General features: G+C 45.1%; 3 protein-coding genes across 4 annotated transcripts; 2 read left to right on the top strand and 1 right to left on the bottom strand.

Moving 5' to 3' along the window:
• Positions 1–870: 870 nt before the first annotated feature.
• Positions 871–5896, top strand: LOC113759184. The gene is made up of 2 exons (XM_027301746.1): positions 871–1368; positions 1493–5896. Exons 1-2 carry the CDS (start codon positions 871–873, stop codon positions 5894–5896), a joined length of 4902 nt encoding a protein of 1633 aa, XP_027157547.1.
• Positions 5897–6606: 710 nt separating this feature from the next.
• On the bottom strand, positions 6607–8288 carry LOC113759186 (B3 domain-containing protein REM5-like). Its single transcript, XM_027301750.1, has 4 exons — positions 8155–8288; positions 7547–7925; positions 7071–7174; positions 6607–6917 (listed from the first exon to the last, which is right to left on the bottom strand). The coding sequence occupies exons 1-4, from the start codon at positions 8221–8223 to the stop codon at positions 6675–6677; spliced, it is 795 nt and encodes a 264-aa protein (XP_027157551.1). The 5' UTR covers positions 8224–8288; the 3' UTR covers positions 6607–6674.
• Positions 8289–13076: 4788 nt separating this feature from the next.
• On the top strand, positions 13077–17447 carry LOC113759185 (protease 2-like). 2 transcript variants are annotated; one of them, XM_027301749.1, is made up of 10 exons: positions 13077–13163; positions 13495–13673; positions 13756–13978; positions 14063–14204; positions 14277–14477; positions 14685–14816; positions 14971–15099; positions 15326–15729; positions 15931–16147; positions 17306–17447. In XM_027301749.1, exons 1-10 carry the CDS (start codon positions 13108–13110, stop codon positions 17348–17350), a joined length of 1728 nt encoding a protein of 575 aa, XP_027157550.1. In that variant the 5' UTR covers positions 13077–13107; the 3' UTR covers positions 17351–17447. The 2 variants fall into 2 exon arrangements, with proteins under 2 accessions (XP_027157550.1, XP_027157549.1); XM_027301748.1 differs by lacking the exon at positions 17306–17447 and adding an exon at positions 16449–17299.
• The last annotated feature ends 115 nt before the right edge of the window (positions 17448–17562 follow it).

Here is a 17562-nt window from a genome sequence, read left to right as displayed (position 1 = left end):
GAACGATGAAGAGAGGCAGACTGGACCTCGACTCTTCATGACTTCAGCACTAGGAAGCCTCGGCACCTCCCTTGCTCGGAGCATCCGAGGCTTGGGGGGCTTATTGAGGATGCTCACCTCGGCCATCCCGAGTGGCCGAGGTGAACTCACCTCGTCCCTCATCAGAGCTCATCCGTGTCCCGGGCATCATCCCTGAGCTCGGCCTCGGCCGTTTCCCTAGCCTACTGTGTAGCCGACCTCGGCACCCCCACCTCAGCTGCACGCTGATGATGTCAAACCATCTGACATCACCCAGGACCAGTGCTTTATCTGAAAAGCACTGGAGGCACTTAATGGCACCTGCACAATACTCCCCGTCATCATGCCCAGGCAGTTACAGTGTCAGAGTCAGACCTCCTGACCGGGACAGAGCGTAATGACCAGAGGGGTGGGTTCCCACCCATAAGCCCTCCGCTCTGCCTCTACTCTCCCTCTAATAAATACCCCAGACACACTCCCAACAAGTAAGCACACTGTTCATTCTCATTATACATTATTTCTCGTTCTCATACTAACTTGATCGTCGGAGTGATCCCAGGGGAGAAGCCCCGCCATTCACTTCGGACAAGAGGTCGACTTCGGACACAGGTTCACCTCACTTCATCTCAGAGAGGACTGATTTCAGGTCGGTCCATTATCCACCAAAAATCACCTCTTCAATTGGCGCCGTCTGTGGGAACGAGATACTATTAAAATGAGATCCACGCGCTCCAGAAGCGGAAGAGTTCCCTCAACTGGGGCTGGGCAGACCTCCGGAGCCCAGCAAGACCGCATTCTGAAGAACCAGGGTCCCAAAGGACCCAGCCCAACAATGAGGAGGCCATCGCCAAGATGGCCGAGTTTGTCACGGACAACCCCAACATCTTTGAGGAACTAGGAAGGTACCTCAAGAGGCAGGGAAAAGAAAAAGCCGAGTCTTCCAAGAGGAGACCGACGAAGTCCCCTGAAGTGCCCTCAGGCGAGGACTCCGAAGATGGGCGTCTATCTCGGAGCACCTCCAGGCGAGCCTCATCCAAGGCAACCTCCAAGATTGCCTCCATCTCCCGAGCGTTTTCTCGGGGACTACTGGGAAAACGAGCCGAGGACCCACCTCGGCGTCCCGGAGGCCTAGCTTCTGACTACATGAGGGCTCCGCCCTTCACGGATGACATCAATGGGGAGATGGTGCCCCCGAACTTTAAGCTTCCAAATTTGCACACCTATGACGGCCGAGGTGACCCCGAGGATCACCTCCGCGCCTTCATCTCCGCATTCCGACTCTACTGCGTCCCCGACGCCGTGATCTGTCGGGCTTTCCCCATCTTCCTGCACGGGACCGCCCGGAAAGTGGTTCTGGAGTTTAGAACCGGGGAGCATTTCCTCCCTGGATGAGCTGATAGACCGGTTCATCCACCGCTTTGTGTCGTCTCGACCAATAACAAAGACTTCAGCTTACCTCTTGAACCTGCAACAGGGTCAGGGCGAGTCACTTCGCTCGTACGCCCAAAGGTTCAACGAGGAGAATGTACAGATACCTGACCAGAACGAGCAAGTAACTATTGCTGCCTTCACCAACGGGTTAGTAGCAGGGATCTTTAACACCGAAATCCATCGGCAGTACCCCCGTACACTCCGGGAGCTCTGGGAAAGAGTGGACCAGGGAATCCGAAGTGAAGATGTAAATCGCATGAAGCGAGAAGCCCAAGCATCTCGTACGGGGCAAGATCCCCGGAGGAGGAAAGACACTGGCCGAGGTGAACCAGGCCCAAGTGGCACTTCAAACCAACCCCGAGACCGCCGAAGTGTCTTCGACCGGATCGTGAAAGGCAGATCGTCCACCTCGGACGCCGAGCTGACGCCCCTCAATTCGAGCCGGACCCACGTCCTGGCTGTGATGAGGCAGAATCACCTCGGCCGCAACCCTCCCGAAATTCCGGGGAGGAGAGATAAGAGGAACTCGAACCTCTACTGTGCCTACCACCGTGATGTAGGGCACGAGACTGAAGACTGCAATGACCTGAAGCGGGAAATCGAAAATTTGATCCGGCAAGGATACCTGAAGCAATTCGTCCGCAAGGATGGAGGCTTCAACCGAAGCGTCTCCCACCGGGAGAACCGAGGCCCCCGCCGAGACGACCGACGGGACACGAACATGCATTGCCGAGGTCCCGAAGACCGTAGGGAGGACAAGCAGCCCCCACGCGATGGCTCACCGGGCTACGGCCCCAACATCGCCGGGGTGATCAACACCATCGCGGGAGGACCAACGGGAGGAGACAGCCAGAACTCCCGGAAGCGGACCTACCGCCAGGCCGAGATGGAGGTGGCCGAGCCGAGCTCTCGGCTGTCCGAGGTCATCACCTACGGTCCCGCTGACCCCGTTCCTGCGGCCTCCAGCAATCATGAAGCTCTTGTGATTGAAGTCCTCACCAACAACTACGTAGTCAAAAAGGTCTACGTAGACCCCGGAAGCTCGGTAGACGTCTTGTACTACCGAACTTTCGAAAGTTTGAAACTGACCAGGGAGCAACTCACTCCTGTCAGAACTCCCCTCGTGGGATTCGGGGGACACGTCGTCCACCCGGAGGGCATGTTGACCCTGATGGTAACAATCGGGCGTCATCCACGCTGCCGAACTGTGCCTGTCAGTTTTGCGGTGGTCAAAGCAGACTCCCCCTACAATATGCTGATAGGCCGGCCCACGCTCAATGCCTTGAGAGCCGTATACTCCACCTACCACCTGAGCTTTAAATTCCCAACATCTGCGGGGGTGGCCGAGGTAAGCAGCGATGTGGGCGCCGCCCGGGAGTGCTACCTCGCCACCATTCAAGCAGCAGTCACCCCCCGGCCCTCACCGAGGTCAGAAGAAAAGAGGCCAGCGGTCCTCTCCATAGACTGCATCGACCCTCAGAAGGCAGAAGAGCCCAACAGGCTGGAGCCCGGGGATGAGGTGGAACTGGTGGTAGTGGATGAAGCGAAACCTGACCAAGTGGTCCAGGTAGGGGCGGGACTCCCCCCACCCCTGAAAGAAGAAATGATCTCCCTGATCAAAGACCACCGAGACGTCTTCGCGTGGTCCGCGGATGAAGTGGTCGGAGTGCCACCCGAGCTCATGACTCACCAACTCAACGTTGACCCGCAGGCCCGACCTGTGCGACAGAAACGAAGGCACTTCGGCCCCGAACGTAGCCAAGCCATATCGGATGAGGTCGACAAGCTCTTGCCGGCCAAGATGATCCACGAGGTCCAATATCCCACCTGGCTGTCCAATCCAGTCATGGTAAAAAAGGACACCGGGGGATGGAGAATGTGTGTCGACTTCACCGACCTCAACAAGGCCTGCCCCAAAGATTGCTATCCTCTGCCAAGGATAGACGCCCTCGTCGACGCGGCGATGGGGTATGAAATCCTCTGCTTCCTAGATGCCTTCAAAGGGTATCATCAAATAGGAATGAGTGAGGAGGACCAAGAGAAAACGGCGTTCTACACCGACCGAGGTACTTATTGTTACACTACCATGCCCTTCGGGCTAAAGAACGCCGGGGCGACCTACCAAAGGCTGATCAACCGACTCTTCCAGAATCAGATCGGCCGCAATGTGGAGGCCTATGTGGATGACATCCTCGTTAAAAGCCTCGCCACTTCATCCTTTCTGTCAGACGTGAGGGAAGTCTTTGGTGTCCTGCGAGACTCGAGGATGAAGCTGAATCCCAAGAAGTGCGTCTTCGGCGTCACCTCGGGAAAATTCTTGGGGTATCTGGTTTCCCACCGGGGAATCGAGGCCAACCCCGACAAGGTGAAGGCCATTCAGGACATGTCCCCACCTCGGAACATCCGAGAAGTCCAACGGCTGAATGGACGCCTGGCCGCGCTGAATCGCTTCCTGTCCCAATCAGCCGAGAAAGCTCTGCCTTTCTTTAAGGTGCTGAAAAATGCTGACCAGTTCGCCTGGACTGAGGAGTGTCAGGCTGCTTTCGACCAGCTGAAGCAGTACTTGCATCACCTACCAACTCTCGCTTCACCTCGGCCCGAGGAGAAGCTCTACCTCTACCTCTCCGCAGCCGACGAGGCTGTCAGCGCTGTGCTCATCCGAGATGAGGGCACCCAAGTGCCGGTCTACTACGTCAGCCGAGCCCTCCGCGGGCCGGAGACCCGATACACGCAAGTGGAAAAACTTGTGCTGGGGCTCGTCCACGCAGCTCGGCGGTTGAAACCCTACTTCTTAGCCCATCCCATCTCGGTCAGGACCGACCAGCCCATTCGGCAAATATTGGTGCGACCCGAAGCTTCTGGTCGCCTCACCAAGTGGGCTGTCGAATTGGGAGAATATGACTTGTCCTACGAGCCACGCACCGCCATAAAAGCTCAAGCTTTAGCTGACTTCCTTGCTGAGCTCACCTTCACGGAAGGTCCGGAGTCCACTTCAGCCTTACCCGAGGTGTCCACCTCATCCCTGTGGGCATTGTATGTCGATGGATCCTCTAATGGAGACGGCTGCGGAGCCGGACTGCTCCTGGAAGGACCTCAGGGGGAGGTTTGCTCTTACGCCCTCCGCTTTGACTTCCCGGCCACCAACAATGAAGCCGAGTACGAGGCTCTAATCGCTGGACTCCAGCTAGCCCGCAAGCTCGGCGCCCAGCAAATCCACGTCCGCAGTGACTCCCAGCTCGTGGTACGCCAAGTTATTGGTGAGTACGAGGCCAAGGATGAGACCATGCAACGGTACCTCTCCAAAGTTCACCAACTCACCTCGTACTTCAAGTCATTCGAAATCCAAAGGATCCCTCGGTCCCAGAATAAGCGAGCCGACGCCTTATCCCGGCTGGCTTCCACTTCATTCTCTGACCTCAACAAAACCGTCTTGGTGGAGGTCCTGAGTGAACCAGGGTACGTGGAAGAGGTGGCCTGCCCCGTGCACTCTGAAGAAACTTGGATGACCCCGTTCATCCTTTTCTTGGGTCAAGGAGTCCTTCCCGAAGACCGAGCTGAAGCAAGGAAGATACAACGCAAAGCCGCTCGGTATGCACTCCGCGATGGAGAACTATATAAGCGCTCCTACCTCGGCCCATGGTTGAGGTGTGTCACCCCCGAGGCAGGACGCGAGGTCCCCCACGAGATCCACGAGGGCCTATGTGGGGCTCACATCGGCCACAGGATGCTAGCTAAGAAAGCTATGCTCCTGGGATATTTCTGGCCATCACTTCGGCAAGACTCCCAGGACCTCGTTCTCGGCTGCCCTTCCTGCCAAGTCCACGCACCCGAGCACCACCAGCCTTCAAACTTCATGGTCCCCATCACTTCACCCTGGCCGTTTGAGCAATGGGGGACAGACATCATAGGTCCCTTCCCCAAAGCCGTCGGGGGTTATACATTCTTAGTAACCGCTGTGGATTACTTCACCAAGTGGGTCGAGGCCGAGCCACTTCGGACCATCTCAGGGCTGGCCATTCAAAAATTCTTTTGGAAGTGCATTATCTGCCGCTTCGGCATACCTCGGGTCATCATCTCGGACAATGGGAGACAGTTTGCCGAGAACCCGTTCAAGACTTGGTGCGAGAACCTCGGCATCAAACAACACTTCACTTCGGTAGGCCACCCCCAGGCCAATGGTCAAGCAGAAAACTTCAACCGAACTCTCCTGCATGGTCTCAAGACCCGACTACACCGAGTTGGGTCATCTTGGGTGGAGGAACTCCCCAGTGTCCTGTGGTCGTATCGGACCACGCCGAGGTCAGCAACGCAAGAGACCCCATTCTCCCTGACCTACGGCGCCGAGGCGGTCATCCCGGCTGAGATCCTTACCCCCAGCCCTCGGCTGGCAGCCTATGCCGCCGAGGTGAACGACGAAGAGAGGCAGCTGGACCTCGACTCTTCATGACTTCAGCACCAGGAAGCCTCGGCACCTCCCTTGCTCGGAGCATCCGAGGCTTGGGGGGCTTATTGAGGATGCTCACCTCGGCCATCCCGAGTGGCCGAGGTGAACTCACCTCGTCCCTCATCAGAGCTCATCCGTGTCCCGGGCATCACCCCTGAGCTCGGCCTCGGCCGTTTCCCTAGCCTACTGTGTAGCCGACCTCGGCACCCCCACCTCAGCTGCACGCTGATGATGTCAAACCACCTGACATCACCCAGGACCAGTGCTTTATCTGAAAAGCACTGGAGGCACTTAATGGCACCTGCACAATACTCCCCGTCATCATGCTCAGGCAGCTACAGTGTCAGAGTCAGACCTCCTGACACGGGACAGAGCCGTAATGACCAGAGGGTGGGTCCCACCAGCATAAGCCCTCCGCTCTGTCCTCTACTCTCCCTCTATAAATACCCCAGACACACTCCCAACAAGTAAGCACACTGTTCATTCTCATATACTATTATCTTTCTCGTTCTCATACTAACTTAATCGTCGGAGTGATACCAGGGGAGAAGCCCCGCCATCCACTTCGGACACGAGGATACCCCTCACTTCATCTCAGAGAGGACTGATCCAGGTCGGTCTAGTTACCAACCAAAAATCACCTCTTCAACTGGCAAAGGCTTTAGCCTTTAATATCAGAAAGAACAACAAAAGCTACTTTATCAACTTCCAAATACAAGCACACAACTCTACTGCGGTTAGGGAGAGGAAGCTGTTGGGGAATGGGGAGTGGGGTATTGGACTAACGTTTCTTGAACGGCTGAACCCGGATGCTATCAGTTTCAGGAATGAACTCAAAGGCATACTCCTGTCCCAACTCTAGTGCATTATTTTCCAGGAAATCAGTCCACCCTTTACACATGTATAGCATATCGTTATCGTAGAGCCGCAGTTCAACACGCCAAGATGCTCCGTTCATATTTTGCAGCATCACTTCTGACTTGTTTACGAGTCCATGCTTCTTAGCAAATGGCATCTTTACGTTCTAATAATAAATTTTACGATAAAAGTTCAGACAAAACTACAACCTTAAGCAAAATATAGTAACTAATATTCAGGCAAAACTGGTTTACCGCCTTGTGAATTTTATTCTTTTTTTTTATTGCTGCTTTTTATTTGGATAGAAAAATTAATTTACCATTCTATATCGGTGATAATTCGCCAAAACCTTGGTATAGTACTTGCCAGCATCCAGAGATCGCTTGTCATACCGAATCTTCTTTGATTTTCTCTTTCTTGAACCTGCATGGTGCATTATAGAGTAATTAAGTTGGAATGAACGGTACAAGATTTCCATCTTCTAGTGGGAAAAAAAAAAAAGCAATTGTAGATTTTAAATCCTTGAGAGGGGGAGCATTCTTTTAGCACTCTCATAACATACAGTACCAAAATTGACCAGTCTGTCTTAATGTATACTAGCATTCTTTACTCCTCTTTTTTTTTTTGTTTCTTTTGGTGGGGTTGTTGGAGAATATCAATTGCAACCGAAAGAGGGTGAAAAAAAAAACCCAAAATTCAAGCTTATCAGTAAAGGACCCTAAAAGGAAAAGGGCAAGAATAGGTGAAGGGTGGGTGAAAGAACCCATTTTTTAGAATTAAAAAGAAGCTAATTACCTTGGACTGCACTTTTGGATGGCTGAGTAAGTGGATTGCGATTGATCTCCGGGTTCAGTTGATCAACCAATTGAGGCACAAAATGACGTGGATCGTGGATCGGGGCTGATGGATTCAAATCTTTATCGCACCCAGTGGTTCCATACATTGCAACTTCGAAGATAGTAGTATTGTTTTTGCCAAGCACAAGCCAAAACACAAGAAACTCGCCCATTTTCAGGCCATGATCTTTCACGAACTTTGGCCAGCCATCAGTGAAAAGGTATTGCTCACCAATTCGCTCAATCTTTACGGACCATGTTTCTCCAGATTTAATCTGAAGCAGGGCACTTTCAGCCAACAGATGCTCAAAGGTCTTCCAGAAAAGTGGCGGTATACTCTGCAGCACAATAATACTCGATGCATCATACTCCCAACGGATAGCAAATAGTTACTAGACTTAAATGTACGAAAATTGGAGTCAACAATCTCCATTGAGCAACAGTATTTAATGGCAAGTGAAGTTGACAGATGCAATCTGCCAGGTGTTAGTCATGCAGATACACTCATAAATGCCCGACCAAAAGAGATAAGAGTAGATATGCAGTTATAGCAGCATTTTTACTTACGAGCTTGGAGTAAAAGCCAGGGACGAGGACTTTAAAGAAGGAAGGCGATGCCTTAGCCTTACTTGTCATGATCACTTCTCTTCACACTTCGCACTCTGTCTTCTCAGGTTTTGTCCTTGACGAAAATGGCATTCTAGTTTGTGGAATGGGGAACCAAAGCTAGATGGGTTTAGCCTCACGAGCATGAAAAAGCTTTGGCCGGTCTATCACCGCTGCGCTCCATTTGCTGGGGACTCGTGCCCTTGTCAGTTTTACGGTAGAGTGCGTATAGCCGTGGACGTAAGGTCAGCTCGCAAAACCAAGTTGGTCACGAAAAGAGCTCTAAAGCTCTACTTGCGTTAAGGATCAAATTTTCTTACCTAATGTCATGTTTGGCTTTCATTTTTTTAGATTCTTTTACAAAAAAAATTATTGTAATGATTTGATATATGTAAAATAAAAAAATGATTAGAAAATGTGTTCACAAAAAAGGTAACAATTTTTCTTTGAAAAATGGCTTTCCAAACAATTCGGACTTTCCTGAAAAGTTAGCATATGTGTAAGTACTTATCTGGACCGGTGGTGATTTAGTCTCCTCTACATTCTCCTCCCCAGGTTATCGAGATTTGTGATTGATTTCTTTTACTCTTTTTTTTGGAATAACTTTTTACACGTAAGCAACTTCTTAGTACTACGGTCGCTCTTGGGTTGACTTTGATTTGACAGTTGTTTCCTTTGTGTAAAATGCTACATTGTACGGTCACCTTTTTATTAATTTATTTTATTTTTTGGAAAGTATGCCATACCAATCTAACAATTAATTTTCTTATAAAGGTATATTACTAGTACCTATTTTATCATACGATTAATACTATTTTTAACAACAATTACGAAAACGTTAAATTTCTTTTAATCAAATTTCTTATAACAAACCACCTTTTTTTCTTTGATTACTATAACTTTAAAATAGCAAACAAAATAACACTATATATATATATTACATAGAAAATCAAAGACAAAAAAAAATCAACTGTCATACAAGTGGAAGAAATTTCAACCACGATTATAAATGTGATAATAAATAAAACCATATAAGTCTAATTTTCACAATTTTCTTTATACTTTATCTTTATTTTTAAAATTTTCTTATTCCCAATTATAATCTATTAAACTTTCATTTTGCATTTAGTATGCTTTACTCTAATATCATGGATCATTTGCAACACCCCCCCAAAAACACCCCTCCCAAAACTAAGATCCTGGATCTCCAAGTCCCCCAACCTCTGAGTTGGTCGAGTACTTTTGCCTTGAAAACTTCTAAGTACAAAAAATTATACAAATTTATTTGCTAAAATCAGATTTTTCAGTTTGAAATGGACAATGACACAATTAATGGTCATATCCTTTCTGCTTAAGAAAAACCAGAATCAATGGGAGTACTTCAGATAAAGGTGGAACGAGAGGGAGATAGGGAGGAGGATTTGGACCCTGTCCTTGTTAGCCTGCGTGCAGAGATTTATCAGTGTTCACTGGACAAGTCCCATGGGTGAAATCAGTTTCTTTACACGGTGTTTGCTTTAAGCAGGACCAAAAACTAATCCGACCTTCAAGATCAGTTCTCCTTCTACATAAACGGGTTAGACGATAATTGCATGTGTATTATTACAAGCAAAAGACCTGGACAGAAATTTGCCAAGAGCACTGTGCCATGGTAATTAAGACCTGTCCTTGGATGTTCAAAACTACAAAACCTGCATGGCGTTAGCCGTGAACTGTCATAAAACAGTGAAAAACTTGCTATGCCACCTTATGAAGATTGCTAACCACATATGAATTATAATACAATAGATGCATTGAACAGGCTGCTGGCTAATTTTGTTCCTCAAGCAGCTGAACTTGGATGCTATCAGTCTCAGGAACGTACTCAAATGCACACTTTTTCCCACACAGTAGCCTATTCTTTTTTCGGAATTCAGGCCAGCCTGCACACATGTCCAGCATGTGAGGTTTCGTAGACTGTTTTAGTACCACATTGGTTGACCACCCGTTCTGATATCGCAGCTCCACCTGTGTCTTGCCCATTAGTCCAGTTTTCTCAGCAAACAGCAGCGGAACATGCTTAAATTCACACAAGAAATTAAACCATTCAAATTAACAAGGCAAGCCCACCAATGCCCATGTCAAAAATCTTCTTCAGTTTAATTTCCCTTTTGGGTTCAAGGCGCTCTTACTTACCAATCTGTAACGATGATGCTTAGCCATAACCTTGGTGAAGCGTCTATCTTCCACTGAATTAAAAGATTTCTGAGCACCACGGCTAGTATTCTCATTCCTCTTTAGTTTTCTTCTTTTTGCATCTATTCAAAAGAAAAGCACTTTATTGGGATTCAGCAATACTGCTTTACTTGCCTTTACTTTTCCCACTTGATGGAGAAACTAGAAATGACCAAACTCAATAGCTAGTACTGTTACTGGGAGTGTACCAAGCACTCGTATGCTATGCATTCAAAATAGTAAACAAGTGCAGCAGGATATATAGTTCCAGAAGATCGATGAAATTGGGACTTAGTTAACTGAATCAGGACGCAATTCCTTTGTAACAGCATCCAATATATACTTGCCTGACAAGGGATAGATAATTCACAAACTCGACCCGCAGACTGCAGACTCAGAAAAACAGAAAATGCAAAACAAAAGTTAAAAGAGCAAACCGTAGGTGGTGGTACCGGTATCAGACGGCTTAGGTTGTGAAATGCGAATAGTTTTCAGGTCCAATTCAGTAGATTCAGCTTGTTCAACTTTGATGGGACAATGGTTTGTAGCTGCTGAATTAAACTCTTTTTCGCACCCTCTGATTCCATAAATTGCAACTTTGAAGCTGGATCTTGCCTCGATGATGAGCCAAAACACCAGAAGATCGCCGATTTCCAGCTTAAGATCATTCACAAATTTCGGCCAGCCATCTGTGAAGCAGTAGCGCTCATCAATGCGCACAATCTTTACGGGCTACGTTTCTCCAGATTTGGTCTTAAGCAGGGCATGTTGAGGCAATATTTCTTCGAATCTACTCACAAATAGAGTCGGTATACGCTGCAAGGAGGACATATCATACACAGCATGCAATGCATTATATATTACATCTCAGACAGTTAGTCAGTGCATGCAGCTCAAATAAGAAATTAATCAGAACCGGAAAAAAAAAACATAAAATGCAAGTCACATTCATTGATGAGTCATCAATCCTTTCTTCCCCCTCTCATAGACATATACATGAAATGGAACTTATTACTTACGAGTATGGACTTGGAATCATGGACTAGGACTTTGAAGAATGAAGGGAAGTCCATGGCAGCCAGAGGCGGTGCTCCTTTCTTTTGCCCTTCCTTCCTTCCACGCAATTGCGGTCTAAAACTCATTTAAGTACAGGGCCGTTGCATGCAGGACATTTGGCTACAGAATGCAAAAGTCCGTGCCACCGTGGACTCGGTGTCAAGACAAAAAAGGTGCCGAGATGGATTCCCCAATTTTATTAATTTTTTTTTTAAAAAAATGTATACTGTTTTTTCTTTTTTTAAAGCTCTGTACTGATTTTACTGATAATTTAGCTCTTAACAAATATATTAGCAGACTAACGTTTAAAAACAGTAAACAACCACAACCGTGCTCTAATATATCCTACACCACAAAAATGGGTTTATAAGGTTTTCTCATCGGTTCGTTTTATGTTGTTTTGAAATCATTTTCGAAATGCTTTATAAGTAATATTTTTTTAATGTTTTTTAAGGCTTAACATTCATTCATCCTCGAACTCAAGATCATGTTGCTTTCCATTTGGATTGCGTTTTAGATTTTTTTTGTTGTAATTTGTAGCACTTTCCATAATATGATTTATATAAAATAAAAAGAACACCATATCTTATGTATACTATTCATTGACTTAATTTTGCGTTAGTTTGAGTAACGGTATAAAATGAATACTAAAAATAACTGCACTTTGCATATTAAATTCTAGAATAACCTAATCAAAGTAACACTAACTGTTAGGTTTGAGTTTTATCCCATCAACCGATTCTATAGGAGGAACACGTATGACACCAACAATTATTGTTCTTGAATCAAAAGCTGCTACAATTTGTCCGTCGAAAACACTGTTTAAATTGAAAGATTTATTGGTTTAATAATTTTGAAAACAAGTGTACATGAAAATTTAATATGCTTTTCGGTTAAAAACAATTAAAACTAAATGCCAAAAGAAAACAAAGCACAACAACACTGATGATTAATTTCGAGCTTAAAACATTAGAATCACAACACTGATTATTAATTTCTAGCTTAAAAAATTAGAATCAGTATTTTCCTTTTTTTTCTTATTATTATTATTTTTTTGTGCTGATGAACTTAATTAGGCTTATCTTCAGTCTAGGCCCAGCTCTTAGTTTTTGTGATTTTAGCGGGCCAAGATCCGTCTTTCCCGACCCAATTGATGGTTCTCCCAAATTACTAACAAAGGACAAAGCATGAACGGGATATCTAACGCTCGATGCACGACTTAAATGTGACGCTTTTCCTGACTAAGTCGTGAGGCTATGTCTGCGAGTTCAAGTCCGAGTGTTCGACTAGAACCCTGAACCCTGTCAGAAAAGTCCCGCTGCAGCACCGTGCCATTGCGACACCTCCTGGTCACCCTCCGCCGGCGCTACTGCTACCATCCTAAACCCCTCATCCAACGTGCACACTACAAAAACCCCAGAACCCTCAGCCACCACCTGCCCCACCTTCACCACCAAAACCTCCCAAAAAAACCAGCAAAATTTAGCCTCCATGGGGAGTCATGGGGACCCGTATAGCTGGATGTCGCAGTTGAAATGATAAGGTGCCATGCGCCACATGGACGTCTACAGGAGCAAGAAGAGAAAAGTATATGAGGCCGTCATGTCCGATACTGAACGCCTCCAGTCCAAACTCCAGTCTGAAATGGCCTCTCGCTTTTCATTTGACCTCTCCACTCCTCCCCTCCGCTGGGGACCCTGGTAAAATTTCAACTTTTTCCTTAATTTTTTCTATTTCCAGAATTTCAAGAAAAGAATGTTCATAGTGTTTTGATTTTCTTCCCCCAATTTGTTTAGCAATTAAGAAAACTGAGAGAATTTAGCAGGCTTTAGGTCCTGATGCATGTTTCTTGCAATTCGTTCATATGATGGTTTTTTCCTCAAAGCGAAATCCCACGAGAGAAGAGGGGGGGGGGGGGGGCTGGGAAGAAAGTTGATTCAAATAGTGGAGTCTTTTAGGTGTGACTTAGGATTATAGTCTAAAGATTTTTCCATTTACATTATGGATTGGAGGGAATTTTGGTTAATGCAGGTTGTACTACAGACGAGCAGAAGAAGGGAAGCAGTATCCAGTGTTATGTCGAAGATTAGCTAGCTTAAATGAAGAGTTTATTTCTCATAAATCTCCATCAGCCGGCTTTGATTTCACCTCTGGGCAGAGAATTGAGCAGAAGTTGCTTGATTATAACCAGGAAGCTGAAAGATTCGGGGGTTTGTTTTTTTGCCTGCTTGCTTTTGATATTATTCGATTGTTTTGTTCAGCCTGTCTTTGACTCTGATGATATGTTAATAGGTTATGCTTATGAGGAATTGTCAGAAGTTTCACCTGACCATCGCTATCTGGCATACACTATGTATGACAAGGACAATGACTACTTTAAATTATCTGTGAGGGACTTGAATTTTGGTACACTTTGTAGCAAGCCTCAGGCTGATCGAGTTTCAAATATAGCTTGGGCCAAAAATGGACAAGCATTGCTATATGTTGTAACCAATCATGATAAGAGGCCTTACAGGTTGGTAATTCATATGTGTGTGTGCGTGCGTGTGTATGTTGGATGTGTAGCATGAAGTCACCTTTGTTTTGGATTTCTTGACAGGCTATATTGTAGCATGGTTGGATCGGATGAAGATGACATTCTGCTTTTAGAGGATCCTCAAGAAAATGTTTATGTAAATATAAGACATACCAAGGATTTTCAGTTTGTGACTGTGAATACATTCTCAACCACATCTTCAAAGGTATTGTCTTATATGCTCGGTTATCATTTATTTCCTGCTCAACCAGTTTCTGTATCTGTGACCGATTTTTAGATCTTTCTAATAAATGCAGCTGATCCCTTATCTGGCATGACTCTAGTTTGGGAGTGTGAGACACGAGTCCACTGCATAGTTGAGCACCATCAAGGTTTTCTTTACCTCTTTACTGATGCTGCCAAAGAGGGCCAGCCTGTTGATAACCACTATCTCCTGCGTAGTCCTGTTGATCCTTCACCAAGTCTCAGAAAATGGGAGGTTGAAATGTCTTATGTCATAAACATGCTTTTGTTATGCATCTATAGACACTTTTTGAAGCATTGTCTTCTTTTTTACTTTATGATGTTGCTCTGCTATATCGAGTACTACTTTCTTTTTGAGCGGTTCTAAAATTATCTTTGAATTCCTACTCGTCCTTATCTTCATAAATCAAGGCCATTTTTTTTTATGTTTGATCTGATGCAGAATGTCTTTGCTGATGACGATGAGTTGATTGTTGAAGATGTTGACTTTAGTAACTCACATTTGGCACTAATTGTAAGAGAAAATAGGCTGTTTAAGCTCTGTTCAGTTTCTCTTCCTCTGCCTAGTGGCAAGGTAATATACTAGTTAAGGTTGAAATTTGACAAATTGACCATGTTGTGGAAAAACTCTTTCACCCATGCTTTGAGTTTCTTGGTATCATGTGTAGATTCTACTTGTTTGTCATGAATAAGCATGCTTTCTTATCAATTCATTGTTCATGTGACAGGGATCTTTTCATCTCAAAGAGCTTTATCCACAATTTTTGCCACTTCCAAGTAATGTTACTCAAATATCGCCTGGACCAAATTATGATTACCTTTCGTCAACCATGCGCTTTACGATATCCTCACCCGTGGTATGTGGTCATTTGTTAATTAGTGGTAATGCTGGTTTTCATTTGAAAACAAGTCATGTACCTGGCAATAAATGGGTCACTGGCACTGATTTATTGCTGTTAATCTCCAAACAATAGGAGGGAAGAGTTCTATGCCTAAAAGTGCCAAGTCAATCAAATCAACTTTGTACCGCTGCTTTTCTCTATACTGAATATTGATAACTTGGTTTGGAATTTCTTCTTGTAGATGCCCGATGCTGTAGTTGATTATGATTTGTCAAATGGGAAATGGAATATTGTTCAACAGCAGAATTTGCTGCATGAAAGAACACGTGTTTTGTATGGGTCAGCATCATCTGGTAGCAGGGGTGAGAAGTCACCTTTGTCCAGGGTAGATGAAGTCAATATTGCAAATGATAATCCATGGAATGACCTTGTTGAATATTATGGTTGTGATCAGTACAGTGTTCCATCTGATGGAGTTGTTGTTCCTTTAACCATAGTGTATTCACGTCATAGAAGGAAAGAGGATCAGAGTCCTGGCCTGCTCCATGGCCATGGAGCTTATGGAGAGATACTTGATAAAAGATGGCGCAATGAGTTAAAAAGCCTTCTTGATCGTGGTTGGGTGATTGCATATGCTGATGTTAGGTGTGTGCATCAAATCATTTGAAAGTTTATATCCATTTTTAACTTGTGTTTACATGCAGTTAGGTAATTTTGGCTGTCTATTCTTAAAAATATCCTTGTAAAATTACAAATATTTGGGGTGTAAGGATTGGAATTCAATTCTGTTTCCTAATTAGCCATAAATCCCTAGTTTGATTCTCTGTTTATTGCCTTTATGTCCAGAGGTGGCGGTGGCTTTGGTAAAAAATGGCATCATGATGGCCAGCGCTCAAACAAGATAAATTCCATTCGCGATTATATCTGCTGTGCGAAATTTCTGGTTGACAACAAGATTGTGCAAGAAAATAAGCTTTCTGGTTGGGGATATAGTGCTGGAGGATTGTTGGTTGCTGCTGCAATTAATTCTTGTCCTGATTTATTTCGTGCTGCAGTTTTGAAGGTGATCCTAGAGCTCTTAATGCCTTTATTACTTCCTTGTCCTTTCCTTTTAGTTGATGCCTTGAGTTGTCTTTTGACTATGTTCTACCAAGAGGCGCCTTAAGTGATTTTCAAATTAGACCAATTTTCTGTCAAATATGCTGTGCACTTCTTCTTTAAAGAACTAATCATTTTGCTAAAAAGATTCAGCACATCCTTCTCTTTATTTAGCTGTTCTGCTTTCTCCACAATGAATTAGAAAGCGTAAAGAGGTGCTTATTCTCCTTTCTGAAGAAATTTGTCCTCTTGTCTTTCTTGATTAGGTTCCATTTTTGGATCCAACCAATACCCTTCTCTATCCCATTTTATCACTTACACCCGTTGATTATGAAGAATTTGGGTACCCGGGAGATGTTGAAGATTTTCAGGCTATGCGTGCTTATTCTCCTTATGATAACATACAGAAAGGTGTTCACTACCCATCTGTTTTAGTGACCTCTTCATTCAATACCCGGTAACTCCAACTCCTGTCGTTTTCTGGCTATCTGTATAACTATTATTCTCACATTGGGATAACGAGTCCAGTGTGTTGAAAACTTCATGCTAAAAAACTGCCGATCTGGGGGACTGAAAACATTTTGAAATAATATATAAGTAAAAGCAGTTCATGAGAGGTTAACCGTTTGCTAAGTGTCCATCCCAATTAAACATGCCAGTTTCCATATTTTTTCTCTGGTTATATTAGAAGTAGGAAATCACAGCTTTGTGACTTTGGTAAGGGTGCTGTTACATGTGGATAGAATTGTCTTCAAGGATATTTATTGAGTATTGAATTGTCGACTATAGCGGGGAAATTATCCAAAGCCAGTACATTTTTATTGCATGAGTTCTACAAGTTTTGATAGCATGGTCATGGTAATGTGAAGAAATCAGATGAACAGAAAAATAAATAGTTTTGAGTCTAGTTATATCAGATGGAGTATTTTGGTGACTAAGTTGAGTTAATTATTCTGAAATGGACACATTGAACAATTGGCACTCGTGATAGGCTGCACCACGGCAGCTTGGACATGGGGTAATTTTGTGTCCTGCTAACAAATTGCCTAGGACGGAAGTTCTTCATCTTTTGGTGTCATGGTTATAGACGTGATAAAAAAAAAAAATTTTCCCCCCTTTCCAGGTTTGGAGTTTGGGAAGCAGCAAAATGGGTTGCACTGGTGCGTGAAAACTCTATTTATGATCCCAAACGCCCAATACTGCTCAACTTGACAACGGATATAGTCGAGGAAAATAGATACTTGCATTGCAAGGAGTCTGCTTTAGAGACTGCTTTTCTTATCAAAATGATGGATCTTTAGGGATGCTTCTTTAACACAGCACCTCTGTTCCTTGACCTGTGCAATCAGAAGCAAGGTCGAGTCAATGGGGGCATGCATA

Source organism: Coffea eugenioides, unplaced genomic scaffold (genome assembly GCF_003713205.1).
Source record: "Coffea eugenioides isolate CCC68of unplaced genomic scaffold, Ceug_1.0 ScVebR1_979;HRSCAF=1752, whole genome shotgun sequence".
Lineage (NCBI taxonomy): Eukaryota > Viridiplantae > Streptophyta > Magnoliopsida > Gentianales > Rubiaceae > Coffea > Coffea eugenioides.
This window is presented reverse-complemented; position numbering and strand designations above follow the sequence as displayed.